Source organism: Macaca nemestrina, chromosome 10 (genome assembly GCF_043159975.1).
Source record: "Macaca nemestrina isolate mMacNem1 chromosome 10, mMacNem.hap1, whole genome shotgun sequence".
NCBI classification, from domain to species: Eukaryota; Metazoa; Chordata; class Mammalia; order Primates; family Cercopithecidae; genus Macaca; species Macaca nemestrina.
Window position 1 is genome coordinate 64,788,814 of NC_092134.1, and position 14,088 is coordinate 64,802,901.

The following is a 14,088-nucleotide window of genomic DNA, read 5'->3' on the forward strand; positions in this document are numbered from 1 at the left end:
AGTTGTAGTGATGAGTTTTGATCCTAAGTTTGCTGTCCCACAACTAAAGATGGAATGATTTAAAAAAACAAGGCAAAACTTCATTTTATAAATGGAATTTTAAAAATTTCTATTTGTAATGCCCATATATGGTAAAGATGAGCTATTTACATTTAAGAAATAACTGAATCAACAAGAAAGTCAATACAGGGTTTTTACACTTTTTAGAAAAATGTAAGTGAAAGACCACTTTGATTTTCTCCTAAAACTCAAGTTTCTCCAAGTATCCTCGGAACATGCAAAGGAACTCATGCCTTTTCTGACTCAATTATTTAATATTTTCCCATTAAGCACCAGAAAAGTCAGTCTACATGAGTTGTGTTCCTAAACTGCAGTTACTATTTTGTATAGGAGAAAATGGTGCTTTTTGCCAAACCACAGCCTTATTCCAATCAGCATTAAAAAAAAAAAAATTACATATTATATATATTATATATTTTATATATATATATATATATATCTCTCTAGAAGACAGCACTGGCATTCATTTCACTCTTCTATGAAGTAGGTATTATCATTCTCATTTTATAGATAAGGAAACCAAGGCACCCAACCAAAGGTATATAGTAGGAAGTGGAAGAGCTGGGATTAAAAACCCAGGAGGTCTGGCTCCAAAGTTTATATTCTTATTCACTATAGTAAACCATCCACCTTGTAACCCTAACATTCATCTGTAACTAATGTGTTGTTTCCCACCAGAGCAGTAGTTCTTAACCAGGGTGATTTTGCCCTCCAAGTTCACCTCCCCCGTCCCCCAACAATCCAACTGGGGGACATCTGGCAATGTCTGGAAACATTTTTGGTTGTCACAACTTGAAGGCTGGGGTGGTGTTACTGGCATCTAGTGGGCAGATACTAAAATTCCTATAATGCACAGGAGAGTTGCCAGAATACATTATCAAATAGAAAACATCGATAGTGCTGAGATTGAGAAACTCTTCAATAGAATATAAATTCTAGGAGGACAGCATTTCATAGTTGACCTTGGTTGCTGCTACACCCTTAGGCCTAGAACAATTTTTATACTTAAGTACTTAATTTGTCCAGTGAATGAATATTTAGTTGTTCGAGCCTACAACTGTGCCTGGTACATAGCTGGTAGGCAGCAAACATTTATTAAAATTATTGAATTAATGGCAGTATCAACGGATGTAACAGGACATACTAAATTGAAGTAATTTTAGTGTTTCACAGTCCCAGTTTTTTGGGCTTAATTTTTTTCCCAAATGAATATAAATAAAACCAGTTCTTCCAAAAACAAGTCTCTTTTGTAAAGAATCAGACTTCTTTCTTAACATGAAAGCCTTTAAAAATGTATCATTCAAACAGTGTATATTTAGAGAATTAGCAGATACCCCTCTATTAGATATTATCACTAATTAATTACTCCAGTAGCTGGAAAATACTTTGAAAAAGTTTGTGTGAAGAGCTTCTTTACAATTTATTTTTACACTTTAAAAATAATTCTGTAAGAATTCAGTTCTTACAGAAGAACTCAATTATAGCATATTTAAGAAAAATATCGATTCTCTAAAAAGTGCTTAATCCACATCACTCAGATTTTTATAACCACAATATTCTAACTTCATCCTATATTTTAAAAAATTCATAGTGTAACATCCATCAAAGTATTTTAAATCGTTCCTCTTTTACCTACCTCCTCAAAGAGCTACTGAACATTACCCAAAGGCTCTGTTCATAAGTAATACTGCTTGATTTACAAAATTATTTCTCAAGGAAAACTTCAAAAGGTGGTTATGTGGATACTCGAACAATACCAGAAAACCCCCTGCTTACTTATTCCTGTAATTAATGAGTCTGGTTGCCCAAATGTTAAATTATGAAACCACGCTGTGTAAAATGCACCTATTACAATTAAAACCAGGGTAAACCCATATTTATTTACTAGCACTGTTAAAACATTACACAAAACACATTCAAGTGGCAAGTAATTATAATGCAAGCCCTTGCATGGCAATCCAAATTTATTGAACTACTGATGCTAAGTTATACAAAATTGCACCACTTTAATTAAGGCTTTTAGTTTACATTTGGCCACCTCAAAGTAGTTGTAACATTAGGTTGGTCAATTTAAATACTGTGGCTCCCTGTTGGATAGACACACAATCTTTACATCCAAACATTAATGCATACAAAGCAACAAGGCATTGTTAAATAAAACAGCAATAGTTACTGCAAATTAGGCCTTGTGACCAATTACATATGATTAAAATTACTTCCCACATTCACATCCACAGTACTCGTCCACCATTTAACATCTCAACCAAAACGTTACACATGTGAAACGATCACTAACAGGCAAAAATACTAAACCTGTATATTTGGTATTGCAAATACACTTATGCATGAGCAAGCAAGGGATTCACAGTGAGAATCTACAGCTGCAGAAGCCTGAAAATGATTTACAAAAATTGTTAAATCATTAAAAAATTGTTTGAAAATATACACTTCTTGTTGTAGACCCCCACTGTACACACGACTATAAACATTGTTCCCTATGTAAACAAAAAAAGGAAACATATAATAAGAGATTTGAAAAGTCTGGACATTTCCTTCCCAACAGATATTAAAGGCAACGTCTTTAATCTAAGACATTATACTGAAAGGACTATCATATTTTAAAGACAAGATCACTGTCTCCACAGGTTTTTTAAAAATTAAAAAAACTATATAGCTGTGTTAATCAAAGCGCTTATTTTGTACAATAATAATGACCTTGAATTTCTTAAAAAAAATTACAATAAGCTACAAGTATCAAAGAAGCGAAGTTATCTGGAGTAGTCTATATAGGAGCTCTTTGGACTTTCTTTTATTATGCTAAAATAGTGGTGCTTTTAGGATTTACATTATTGTACTCTCCAATACAAAGTATGGGGCATGTTAAAGTATACAGTACACCATTTTCATACATGTACAACATTGGTGGATGAAGAATGTCTCTTAGCAGTAATACTGGATGTAGCCTCTGGTTTTACCAGCTGCGTACTCTAGGATTATTATATAAGTAAAAATCTCTCTTGTGATACTGGAAAGTGATTAGAATGTGCAAACTGATATAGTAGCTTTCATCCGCCTCTTAAAGGGTACCACCACAGGAAAGTCCATTTAAGATGTTGGTAGGTTTAACAAAGTTGGAATGCTGGCACTGTTGAATTGGGCAACAGTTCTTCAGACCTGTCAAAAGGAAAAAAATTAATTAAAAACATGGGCTGGAAAAAGTAAAAACCCAAAAGGAAACAGTTAAGAAAACAAGTCTTAAAAGTGTTAGAAATGAATATAATCTAGGTTCTTGTTCTAGGCATTACATTAGTGGCAATGTACCACAATTAATGGCAGACCTTTTCATCTTTTCATTCCAAAAAGATGAAGTCTATTCTGTTGCCCTCTTGAAAGTCAGTTAAATGAAAATCTTAGGAACAGAAAGGGAAAGTACCTTTGTGCACATTTTTGTGCATTACCTTCCAAGGATTAAAAAGGAAAAAATCACATTAAAATTGTTAGTCAAGTCAACCTTACTAGAATTAGGATTAAAAAGTCAGATAGCAATATTAACAAAATGGGTGATCCTGTGTTTACACAATTGTAGTGTAATCCTAGAATTAGATCATAAGTATAGAATGCACATCTAACCATTTTTTTTCTAGTATCAGATAATCAAGTTCTTCCTTACTCTTTCAGTAAGAGTGGCTAAAAAGCTCGTTTAGAGAAGCAGACAAGTAGAATTTATTTCATGATGGTGTTTTACAGATTTACAATCACGTTATATACTTTCTAAATTCCACATTTAAACATTCTATTAAGACTGATGTCAGAAAAAGTTGGTATTATACTAAAATCACATGTAAAGTTTTTTAAAAAGTAAACTTAGAACTGTTAAATATGTACTTTGAATAATTTTCTACATACATGCCTGCACTAAAAAATGTTTCCTATTTTATTTTCCTGGTGATCAGACTTGTTACAAGCTCCGAAGAGTTGTTAATATAGACGTGGCTGCTGAAATAATTTTCACAAATGCCTAGAACTTTAGGTCCTCATTCTGAGTCTGAACGAGGTTTGCAATCAAGTTTTCTAAATCCTAGCAGACTTGCAAATTAAAAAAGACAGATGGAAGTGTGAGCTCAAGCACATGTGTGCTGCTAAGAATGGGCACGTGGTCAGGAATTACAGGATATCAGAATGAGATGACATATCACTAAACAGAAAGCCCTAGATGGAAGGTGGGAATAAAAACTCTAAAAAGATACAGAATCAAAGTGCTATGGCAGCACTGAATCAATTAACATAGGAAGAAACAAGAGTCAGGAATATCAAAGGTTCTTAAGAATAAACAAACAGTTTAACAATAGTTTAATGACAGGTGAAGAGGAAACCATTATCATTGGCAAACAGCAGCTAACAGCTGAGTGTTAAGTATGTGCCAGGCAATGAGAGAGATCTGTGCAGCAAACCCCCATGGTACACGTTTACCTATGTAACAAACCTGCACATCCTGTACATGTACCCTGGAACTTAAAGGTTGAACGGGAAAAAAAAAGTGACTGGTGCATGATGAACATCTCACGGGTGGGGGTGGGGTGCGTGCGTGTGTGTGTGTTTTAAATTAGGGATGGGGTTGGCTGGGCATGGTGGCACACGCCTGTAATCCCAGCTACTTGGGAGGCTGAGGCAGGAAAATTGCTTGAACCCAGGAGGTGAAGGTTGCAGTGAGCTGAGATTGCACCACTGCACTCCAGCATGGCGACAGAGCAAGACTCTGTCTCAAAAATAAATAAATACATATAAATAAATAAATAAATAAATAAATAAATAAATTAGGGATGGGGTCTAGCTATGTTGCCCAAACTGATCTTCGACTCCTTGCCTCTAGCAATCCTGCCTCAGCCTCCCAAAGTTCTAGGAATATAGGCATGAACCGCTGTACTTGGCCATGTTAGGGGTTTTTATTAGCAACACTACCCTGTATTTATCTTAATACAGAATTTATCATGTTTTGCAATTAACTGTCTTTCTCGTTCAGTATACCTGAATTAGCTTAAAGTAATTAAGAGTCAAGGAGAGAAGGCTGGTCTTGTTCACCACTGTATTGCCAGCACCAACCAGTATACAGAATGAACTTATTTAGAATATTCACTTAGGTGTGGTGGCCCAGCACTTTGGGAGGCCAAGGTGGGTGGATCACTTGAGGTCAGGAGTTCAAGACTAGCCTGACCAACACGGAGAAACCCCGTCTCTACTAAAAATACAAAAATTAGCCAGGCATGGTGGCACATGCCTGTGATCCCAGCTACTCGGGAGGCTGAGGCAGAAGAATTGCTTGAACCTGTGAGGCGGAGGTTGTAGAGAGCTGAGACTGCGCCACTGCACTCCAGCCTGGGTGACAGAGCGAAACTCCATCTCAAAAACAAAAAAAAAGAATACTTTACTCATGATGATAGGTAAATATTTTAATTAATAAGACAGCATACTAACTCATGGATATCTTATAAAAATAAACCATTTATTTTTCAGAACCAACAAAAAGAATTCTATACTTGCTTTCATGACAGAGTGCCCTTAATAAGGTTGAGTGATTAAAAGTTAGAGGAAAGATAAGTGAACATACCTGGCTCAGAGCTACAATGCATTTAGTATATTAAAGCAGCTGACATGATGACTTTTTGCGAGCCTTCCCAGGCACTGGAGTTTTTCTGTTAATTTGCCGCACTAGGTCATAAAAGATCTGCAAATACATTAATTTGTTTTAATTTACAGGAGGAACACCTCCCCCCGCAAAAATAAAAAAGTAAATTGAAAAAACAGAAATTTCCATGGATATAAATTAATCCCCAGAATTGTTCAGCTAAGGAATGAGAATAAAATCAGGTGTTATAACTGCCAAGCTCAAATTTTTTGGGGAGTGTTAATATTGTGCTCCTTAAAATACTTAATTGAAGGAGCTGCAGAGACCTTAACTTAGTTCAATTAGAACATTTACCATCACACAAAGAAAAAATCCTTTTAAAAATTGTAAGTTTTTGCTCTACAACATGACTTGGAGCCTTTCAAGAACCATGCATGCCTTTTGGCATTTTAGTCTCTTTTTTTCATAACATCCTTCATATACCTGAAGTCTTAAATCTGTCTTCCCTATCCCTGTATTTTCTGTCCAGTCTTCCTTTTTCATGGTACATATCAATGTACAAGTATTTAATAGAGACTGAAAAAGTATTGTTGTTTATTTACTACATGGATACATTTAACATAAGAGGTTTTTTTTTTTTTTGTCCTGTAACATCATTATGTACCCTGAGTACATATTAAGTTGGGGTTAAGACATTTTCTGTTCATCTTCAATGTTGTACTTCAAATAAAGAGCCACTGTAAGTATATTTGACCATACCTCATTAACATTTATTTTTGATTTTGCAGAAGATTCTAAGAATGCACAGTTGTTCCATTGTCTTGCTAGATTTTGACCTTGTTCCTTTCCTACAACTCTTTCATCTTCCAAGTCACACTTATTACCAACAAGAATCATCGGAACCTAAAAATACATTTGTGAGAGTAAAAACAAATAAGTAAATATGCTATATGAATTGAAATAAAAAGAATTCTAAGAGTCAAATCTAAGAATTACTTTTCATATAATGCCACAGAAAAAAATAATGTATAATAAAATTTACAGCCTTAATAATTTAATCTGTAACATAAACATTAGTATTAACTTTGATGTCAATTATCTCTTTTCATGGAGATGTCAAACAATAACTCCAAAGGGAAGAAAAGAGAGAAAGAAAGAAAACTCTCATATGTTAAGTAAAAAGAACACAACCTAGTCAATGCAGACATAAATAAGACACTTTTACATAAAATTTTGAGAAAACAAGCTATGATCCTGTTATGAGAGATGGGGGAAAAAACCTTAAAATTTTATCATAATGAACTTATAACTAATTATACTAAGCAAAACATAAACTTTTTAAAAGGAAGTACAAAACAGTGTTACTGTGAAAATCTAATATATTTCAGCACTTTAAAATGTTTCTCTAAAGGGTGTGAATCAACTTCAAGTTTTCTGGTTTCCTGACGTGCATTTATTAAACTCAGCATTCTCAGTTGCACAACACGAAAAGGAGAAATTTGGAAGGCCCCCAAAGCAGAATTTTTAATTTCTCAAAGTCTTGTATTAAAAAACCCAATCAAGGCCGGGCACAGTGGCTCACGCTTGTAATCCCAGCACTCTGGGAGGCCGAGGCAGGTGGATCACCTGAGGTCAGGAGCTGGAGACCAGCCTGGCCAACAGGGCGAAACCCTGTCTCTACTAAAAATACAAAAATTAGCCGGGTGTGGTAGCACACGTCTGTAATCCCAGCTACTTGGGAGGCTGACACAGGAGAATTGCTTGAACTTGGGAGGCAGAGGTTGCAGTGAGCCGAGGTCGTGCCATTGCACTCCAGCCTGGGCGACAGGGCAAGACTCCGTCTCAAAAACAAACAAACAAAAAAACAAAAAACCCCAAAAAACCACTCAAACTTAATTTACTAAAAATCAAGACCACTTATTAAATGGATTTACAAATTAAAAAATGTTCCCTGAGGTTGCTGTAATTATGTAGGGTCCCCCCAAATTCCCTTGTTTCAGAAGTCCAGAAAATAACAGTATTTACCATGGGTGTCTCCCAGCTCTCACAATATTTGCTATAATTAAACTGCAGTACAACGAGTCGTATTTATTTGAGACAGGGTCTCACTCTGTCACCCTGGTTGGAGTGCAGTGATGTGATCTGGGCGCACTGCCAACCTCTACCTCCCAGGCTTAAGCAATTGTCCCACCTCAGCCTCCCAAGTAGCCGAGACCACAGGCACGCGCCACCACGCCGGCTAATTTTTTTATTTTTTTTTTAAATTTCTGGTAGAGGTGGGGTTTTGCTGTGTTGCCCAGGGAGGTCTTGAACTCCTGAGCTCAGGGGATCTACCTGCCTTTGCCTCCCAAAGTGCTGGGATTAAAGGTGTGAGCTACCATGCCCAACCTAGTTCTTACGGTATCCAGATCAGCATCACCAACACCACCTCGAAACTTGTTAAAAATGCAAATTCTTGGGCCCTACTGCTGACCTACTGAATCAGAAGTTCTGAGATCTCAGCCCAGCGATCTATGTTTTAACTGGTCCTACAGATGATTCTGATGCAAAATCAATTTTGAGAACCACTGCTGTATTTAGTGTGATGAGGAACTAAACTCCATTATGGTAGACTCTGAAGGGGCACCTAAATTAATGTTAGAATCTAATGTATTTGTTGCCTTTCTTTTTTTTTTTTTTTTTGAGACGGAGTCTGGCTCTGTCGCCCAGGCTGGAGTGCAGTGGCCAGATCTCAGCTCACTGCAAGCTCCGCCTCCCAAGTCTACGCCATTCTCCTGCCTCAGCCTCCAGAGTAGTTGGGACTACAGGCACCCGCCACCTCGCCCGGCTAGTTTTTTGTATTTTTTTTTTTAGTAGAGACGGGGTTTCACCGTGTTAGCCAGGCTGGTCTCGATCTCCTGACCTCGTGATCCGCCTGTCTCAGCCTCCCAAAGTGCTGGGATTACAGGCTTGAGCCACCGCGCCCGGCGCCTTTCTTTAAAAATTATTATTATTATTATTGTCCGGGCACAGTGGCTCATGCCTGTAATCCCAGCACTTTGGGAGGCCGAGGTGGGTGGATCACCTGAGGTCAGGAGACCATCCTGACCAACATGGTGAAACCCCGTCTCTACTAAAAACACAAAAATTAGCCAGGTATAGTGGCATGCGCCTTCGTCCCAGCTACTCAGGAGGCTGAGGCAGGAGAACTGCTTGAACCCAGTAAGGTGGATGATGCAGTGAGCCCAGACTGCGCCACTGCACTCCAGCCTGGTGACAGAGTGACACTCCAGCCTGGAGACAGAGTGAAATTCTGTCTCATAAAATAAAAATAAAAAAAAAGGCCAGAGGCAGTGGATCATGTCTGTAATCCCAGCACTTTGGGAGGCTGAGGCGGGTGGATCACAAGGTCAGGAGATCGAGACCATCCTGGCTAACATGGTGAAACCCCGCCTCTACTAAAAATACAAAAAATTAGCCGGGCATGGTGGCGGGCACCTGTAGTCCCAACTACCCTGGGAGGCTGTGGCAGCAGAATGGCGGGAACCCGGGAGGCGGAGCTATCGGGCCACCGCACTCCAGCCTGGGCGACAGAGCGAGACTGTGTCTCAAAGAAAAAAAAAAGAAGGAAGGGTATAACATTTAATTTTCTTTTCTTTTCTTTTTTTTTTTTTTTGAGACGGAGTCTGGCTGTGTTGCCCAGGCTGGAGTGCAGTGGCCGGATCTCAGCTCACTGCAAGCCCCGCCTCCCGGGTTCACGCCATTCTCCTGCCTCAGCCTCCCGAGTAGCTGGGACTACAGGCGCCCGCCACCTCGCCCGGCTAATTTTTTTTGTATTTTTTTAGTAGAGACGGGGTTTCACCGTGTTAGCCAGGATGGTCTCGATCTCCTGAACTCGTGATCCGCCCGTCTCAGCCTCCCAAAGTGCTGAGATTACAGGCTTGAACATTTAATTTTCTTTTTTTTTTTTTTTTTTGAAACGGAGTCTCGCTCTGTCGCCCAGACTGGAGTGCAGTGGCGCGATCTCGGTTCACTGCAAGCTCCTCCTCCCGGATTTACGCCATTCTCCTGCCTCAGCCTCCCGAGCAGCTGGGACTATAGGCGCCCGCCACCTCTTTTGTATTTTCACAGGATAATGGCAAATGAGGAAATTTCTCACTTTCCACATGATATATATTTGAAAACATGTATGGGTATTTTTGCCTTTCAAGGAAAAAGTATAAAAAAACCACCCCCCCCCCCCACCGAAATACATGAGCTTTAAAATGAATTTAAATTTAGACTTATACAATTATAATCAGAGTTTTGAAATAAAATATATTTATTAGGAAGTCAGCTTACATCATCAGTGTCTTTAACTCGAAGAATCTGTTCTCTCAGGTCTTGTAAATCGTTAAATGTGGACTGTGCTGTGATGGAATAAACTAATGCAAATCCTTGTCCATTTTTCATGTACAAATCCCTCATTGCTGTAAATTGTTCCTACAATAGAAAGAACGGAACGTTAAAAAACAAGAATGTTTTGACAGTTATTTTTACAATTTCGAAGTCTATAATTATAGCTCAATGAAGAATATTGTAGTATTATGTAACTTTGTTAAAATTACAATCTATGACAAGATACTATTTGAAAAACTGGCATTTTAGTTCCTTTTTTTTGAGACAGAGTCTTGCTCTGTCACCAGGCTGGAGTGCAGTGTGCGATCTCAGCTCACTGTAACCTCTGCCTCCCGGGTTCAAGTGATTCCCCTGCCTCAGCCTCTAGAGTAGCTGGGACTATAGGCGGGTGCCACCATGCCCGGCTATTGTATTTTGGTAGAGATGGGGTTTCACTATGTTGGCCAGGATGGTCTCCATCTCCTGACCTCGTGATCTGCCCATCTCGGCCTCCCAAAGTGCTAGGATTTACAGGCGTGAGCCATCACACCTGGCGAGAAATAGGTTTCTTATTTTAAAATCATACACCAAAGTAGATTTATATATAAAAAATATACTCAAGTGGAACAGAAATATCCCGTCCCCAAAAGTTACTAAAGGCAGCTTTTAAAAATACATCATAATGTGTAAGAGCACCTCAACTGTATCAGCCAAGTTAATCTATACAGCTATGACTCAAATGCTGTAGTTCTGTAGGGCTCCATTAGCATGATCTACACCATCCCATTTTCCCATACTACTTTTTCTTCGCTAGACTGAGAGCATTCGAAGGTAAGAACACAGTGACTGACATGTATCAGGTATTCAAACATTAGCTGAATGAATACCATACACCAACAACAAATCTTCCCTTCCTCTTCACATACCTACAAATCTAGTTTGTCTATAAATACCTGGAAGGAGAACAGATACCAATCAAAATATTTCTTTTTCTTTTGAGATGGAGACTCGCTCTGTCACCCAAGCTGGAGTGCAGTGGTGCGTTATCAGCTCACTGCAACCTCTACCTCCAAGGTTCAAGCAATTCTCCTGCCTCAGCCTCCTGAGTAGCTGGGACTACAGGTGCCTGCCACTGCATCTGGCTAATTTTTGTATTTTAATAGAGACGGGGTTTCACCATGTTGGCCAGGCTGGTCTTGGAACTCCTGACCTCAGGAGATCCACCCACTTTGGCCTCCCAAAGTGCTGGGATTACAAGGCATGAGTCATCGCACCCAGCCTCAATCAAAATATTTCACACAGCTGCTGAGGAATGAATGTATGCCTGTATTATTTGAAATATGGTAATATATTGTTTTAAAAGTACTAGTGAGACTGAAAATTTTCCTTCTAACACATTTTCTAAACTTTTAAATGACCCACTGCAATTACAAAAAGTGCAATATACTTTTTTTTGTTTTGTTTTTGAGACGGAGTCTTGCTTTGTTGCCCAGGCTGGACTGCAGTGGCACGATCTTGGCTTACTGCAACCTCCGCCTCCTGGGTTCAAGCTATTCTCCTGCCTCAGCCTCCCGAGTAACTGGGATTACAGGTGTGTACCACCACACTCGGCTAATTTTTTTATATTTTTAGTAGATATGGGGTTTCACTGTGTTGGCCAGGCTGGTCTCGAACTCCTCACCTTAAGTGATCCACCCACCTTGGCCTCCCAAAGTGCTGGGATTACAGGCGTGAGCTACTGCGCCCGGCCAATATAAAACTAAGAATTCAACAGAACAACAACAAAAAGATTTAAAGTTTAGCAACCAGTACTCTTATTTTTTTTTTGAGACACAGTCTTGCTCTGTCACCCAGGCTGGAGTGTAGTGGCACAGTCTCCACAGTCTTAGCTCACTGCAACCTCTGTCTCCTAGGTTCAAGAGATTCTCCTGCCTCAGCCTCCTGAGTAGCTGGGATTACAGGCATGTTCCACCATGCCCAGCTAATTTTCATATTTTTAGTAAAGACGGGGTTTAGCCATGTTGGCCAGGCTGGTCTCGAACTCCTGACCTCAAGTGATCTGGCAACCTTGGCATCCCAAAGTGCTGGGATCAGAGGTGTGAGCCACTACGACCAGCTGCAAGCAGTACTTTTAAATAAGCTTAACTAATATTTATCTATAGAGTACTAGCGTTTATGAAGTCAATACTGTACAAACGGTGCATATACTTTGATATTTAGTTTTACCTACCGTTCCTGCAGTATCCAAGATTTCAAGCATACACTGTTGTGCATCTACTTCAACTTGCTGGTAGAAAAATTAAAATACATGTTCATTTTTTAAATGTAAGACTACCTTAATATACACAAAAAAGCTAATGTATCAAAAATAAGATACACAGATTATAACAACTTTACAAACTACTATCAAGCAATACTTCAACAAAGCAGGAGGAAAAATAGCTAAGTAATCAAGATTCAAAGACCCCCAAATTGTAATCGGGTTCAAAAGCCATGTGTTCTCAAGTCAACAGAGGGAAACCTACAAGATCCAGTCTCAGTATGATCTCTCAGCACTTAATTCTAGAGAAAAAATAGTTTCAAAATAGCTCAAATAAATAAACAAAACCAGCAATAGTTCCAACAATATCGTAAGTAATCTATCTCAATTCTCCCATGATACTTTCGATATACCTCATTTCTCTAGGTAACTATATGCCCTCACCATACTGGAACAAGATTTCTGGTATTAAGGAAGCAGAGCCACAGCAATTAAATAACTTGCACATATATCCCTGTTACCCCTTTCCATCTAATATTTCCTAGGGAAAAATAGGTATTTAGAATTAGATATAGAAAGAAAAGAGTATTACTGTCTCATAGCTGGGGTGCAAAAAAGTTTCCAGTTTTTCTGGTAGACTGTGGACATGGAGGGAGGAACGGAAACACAGTATTTGTACAACAGCAGGGCCAGGTTAGTTGCTTCATAAAAGCTGGGAAATACCTCTTTCCCTACTATGTTAAAAATGTCTACACATTGTTTTATTGTCACATAATGTTAGTGGTCACAGGAATTCACCTTACTATAGGCTGAGCATTCCTAATCTAAAAATTCAAAAATTGCAATGTTCCAAATCCAAAACTTTTTGAGCCATGTGTGGAACATCATGCTACAAGTGGAAAATTCCACACATGAGCTCATGTGACCAGTCACAGTCAAAATGCAGCCAAAACTTTGCTTCATGCGTAAGAATATTAAAAATATTACCTAAGATTATGTGTATAAGGTGTATATGAAACCATGAATTGTTTAGACATGGGTCCCATTCTATTTCATTATGTATATACAAATATTTTAAAATCAGAAAATAATCTGAAATCTGAAAACACTTCTGGTCCCAGGTATTTTGGATAAGGGATATTCAACCCATATTGTGAGTGGTGGCACTTTCTCAAGAGGTTAGTAAGTAGAAAGCTTAGGAAGACTTGTGTCCACCAATTTCTAGGTTAAAAAGAAGGGAGCTTGAGAGTAATCAGTCTTGCTAGGTAGGGGATAGGAAGTAACATGCGGCTACTACTTGAAATGGATGGCATGCTTTAAAGTTTGCGTGTCAAATTACAACTTCAGGGTCAGGATAAACTTAAAATTCTGTGAATATGTGAGAGTATGAGGGTTTATGATCCTCTTAAACTGGTAAATATGCAATGCCAGAAAGTAATTATAAACTTTTCCCACTAATTTTATAAATTAACTCTGCCTCCATCCTACTTTGTACAAAACATTCAGTAATTATACAGCTAAAATATTTATATTAAAATCAAAAGCAAAAGGCCTTCCAAAGTAATATATACCTTTCTATAAGAATCTTCTATCGTAGGATCATATTTTTCTACAAAAATTCCTTGAACAAACTGTACAGTCTGAAAAAAAAATTAAGAAACCATTATACTTCTAAAGAAAAGAGTACATTCAATCTTTAAATTGTAAACTGATTTCACACAGGGAGTTACACCATCGGTGAAAAAAACCACAGCCAATACTACATTTGAATGTATATATTTGGTAAGAA

At 38.3% G+C, this 14,088-nt stretch overlaps 1 protein-coding gene across 5 annotated transcripts in view; it reads right to left on the reverse strand.

Moving 5' to 3' along the window:
- Positions 1-1,991: 1,991 nt before the first annotated feature.
- The window catches only part of LOC105473408 (RAP1B, member of RAS oncogene family), a 50,784-nt gene continuing 38,687 nt past the window's right edge, over positions 1,992-14,088 (reverse strand). For 3 of the 5 annotated variants that reach the window (XM_071071466.1, XM_071071467.1, XM_071071468.1), the window contains exons 3-8: positions 13,871-13,939; positions 12,270-12,326; positions 10,004-10,144; positions 6,443-6,586; positions 5,666-5,782; positions 1,992-3,234 (exon numbers count right to left, since the gene is read on the reverse strand). In XM_071071466.1, coding sequence (XP_070927567.1) covers positions 5,696-5,782; positions 6,443-6,586; positions 10,004-10,144; positions 12,270-12,326; positions 13,871-13,939 — 498 coding nt within the window. In that variant the 3' untranslated portion in view covers positions 1,992-3,234; positions 5,666-5,695. The remainder of the gene's footprint in view (positions 3,235-5,665; positions 5,783-6,442; positions 6,587-10,003; positions 10,145-12,269; positions 12,327-13,870; positions 13,940-14,088) is intronic. The other 2 variants (XM_071071469.1, XM_071071470.1) reach the window with 1 other exon arrangement.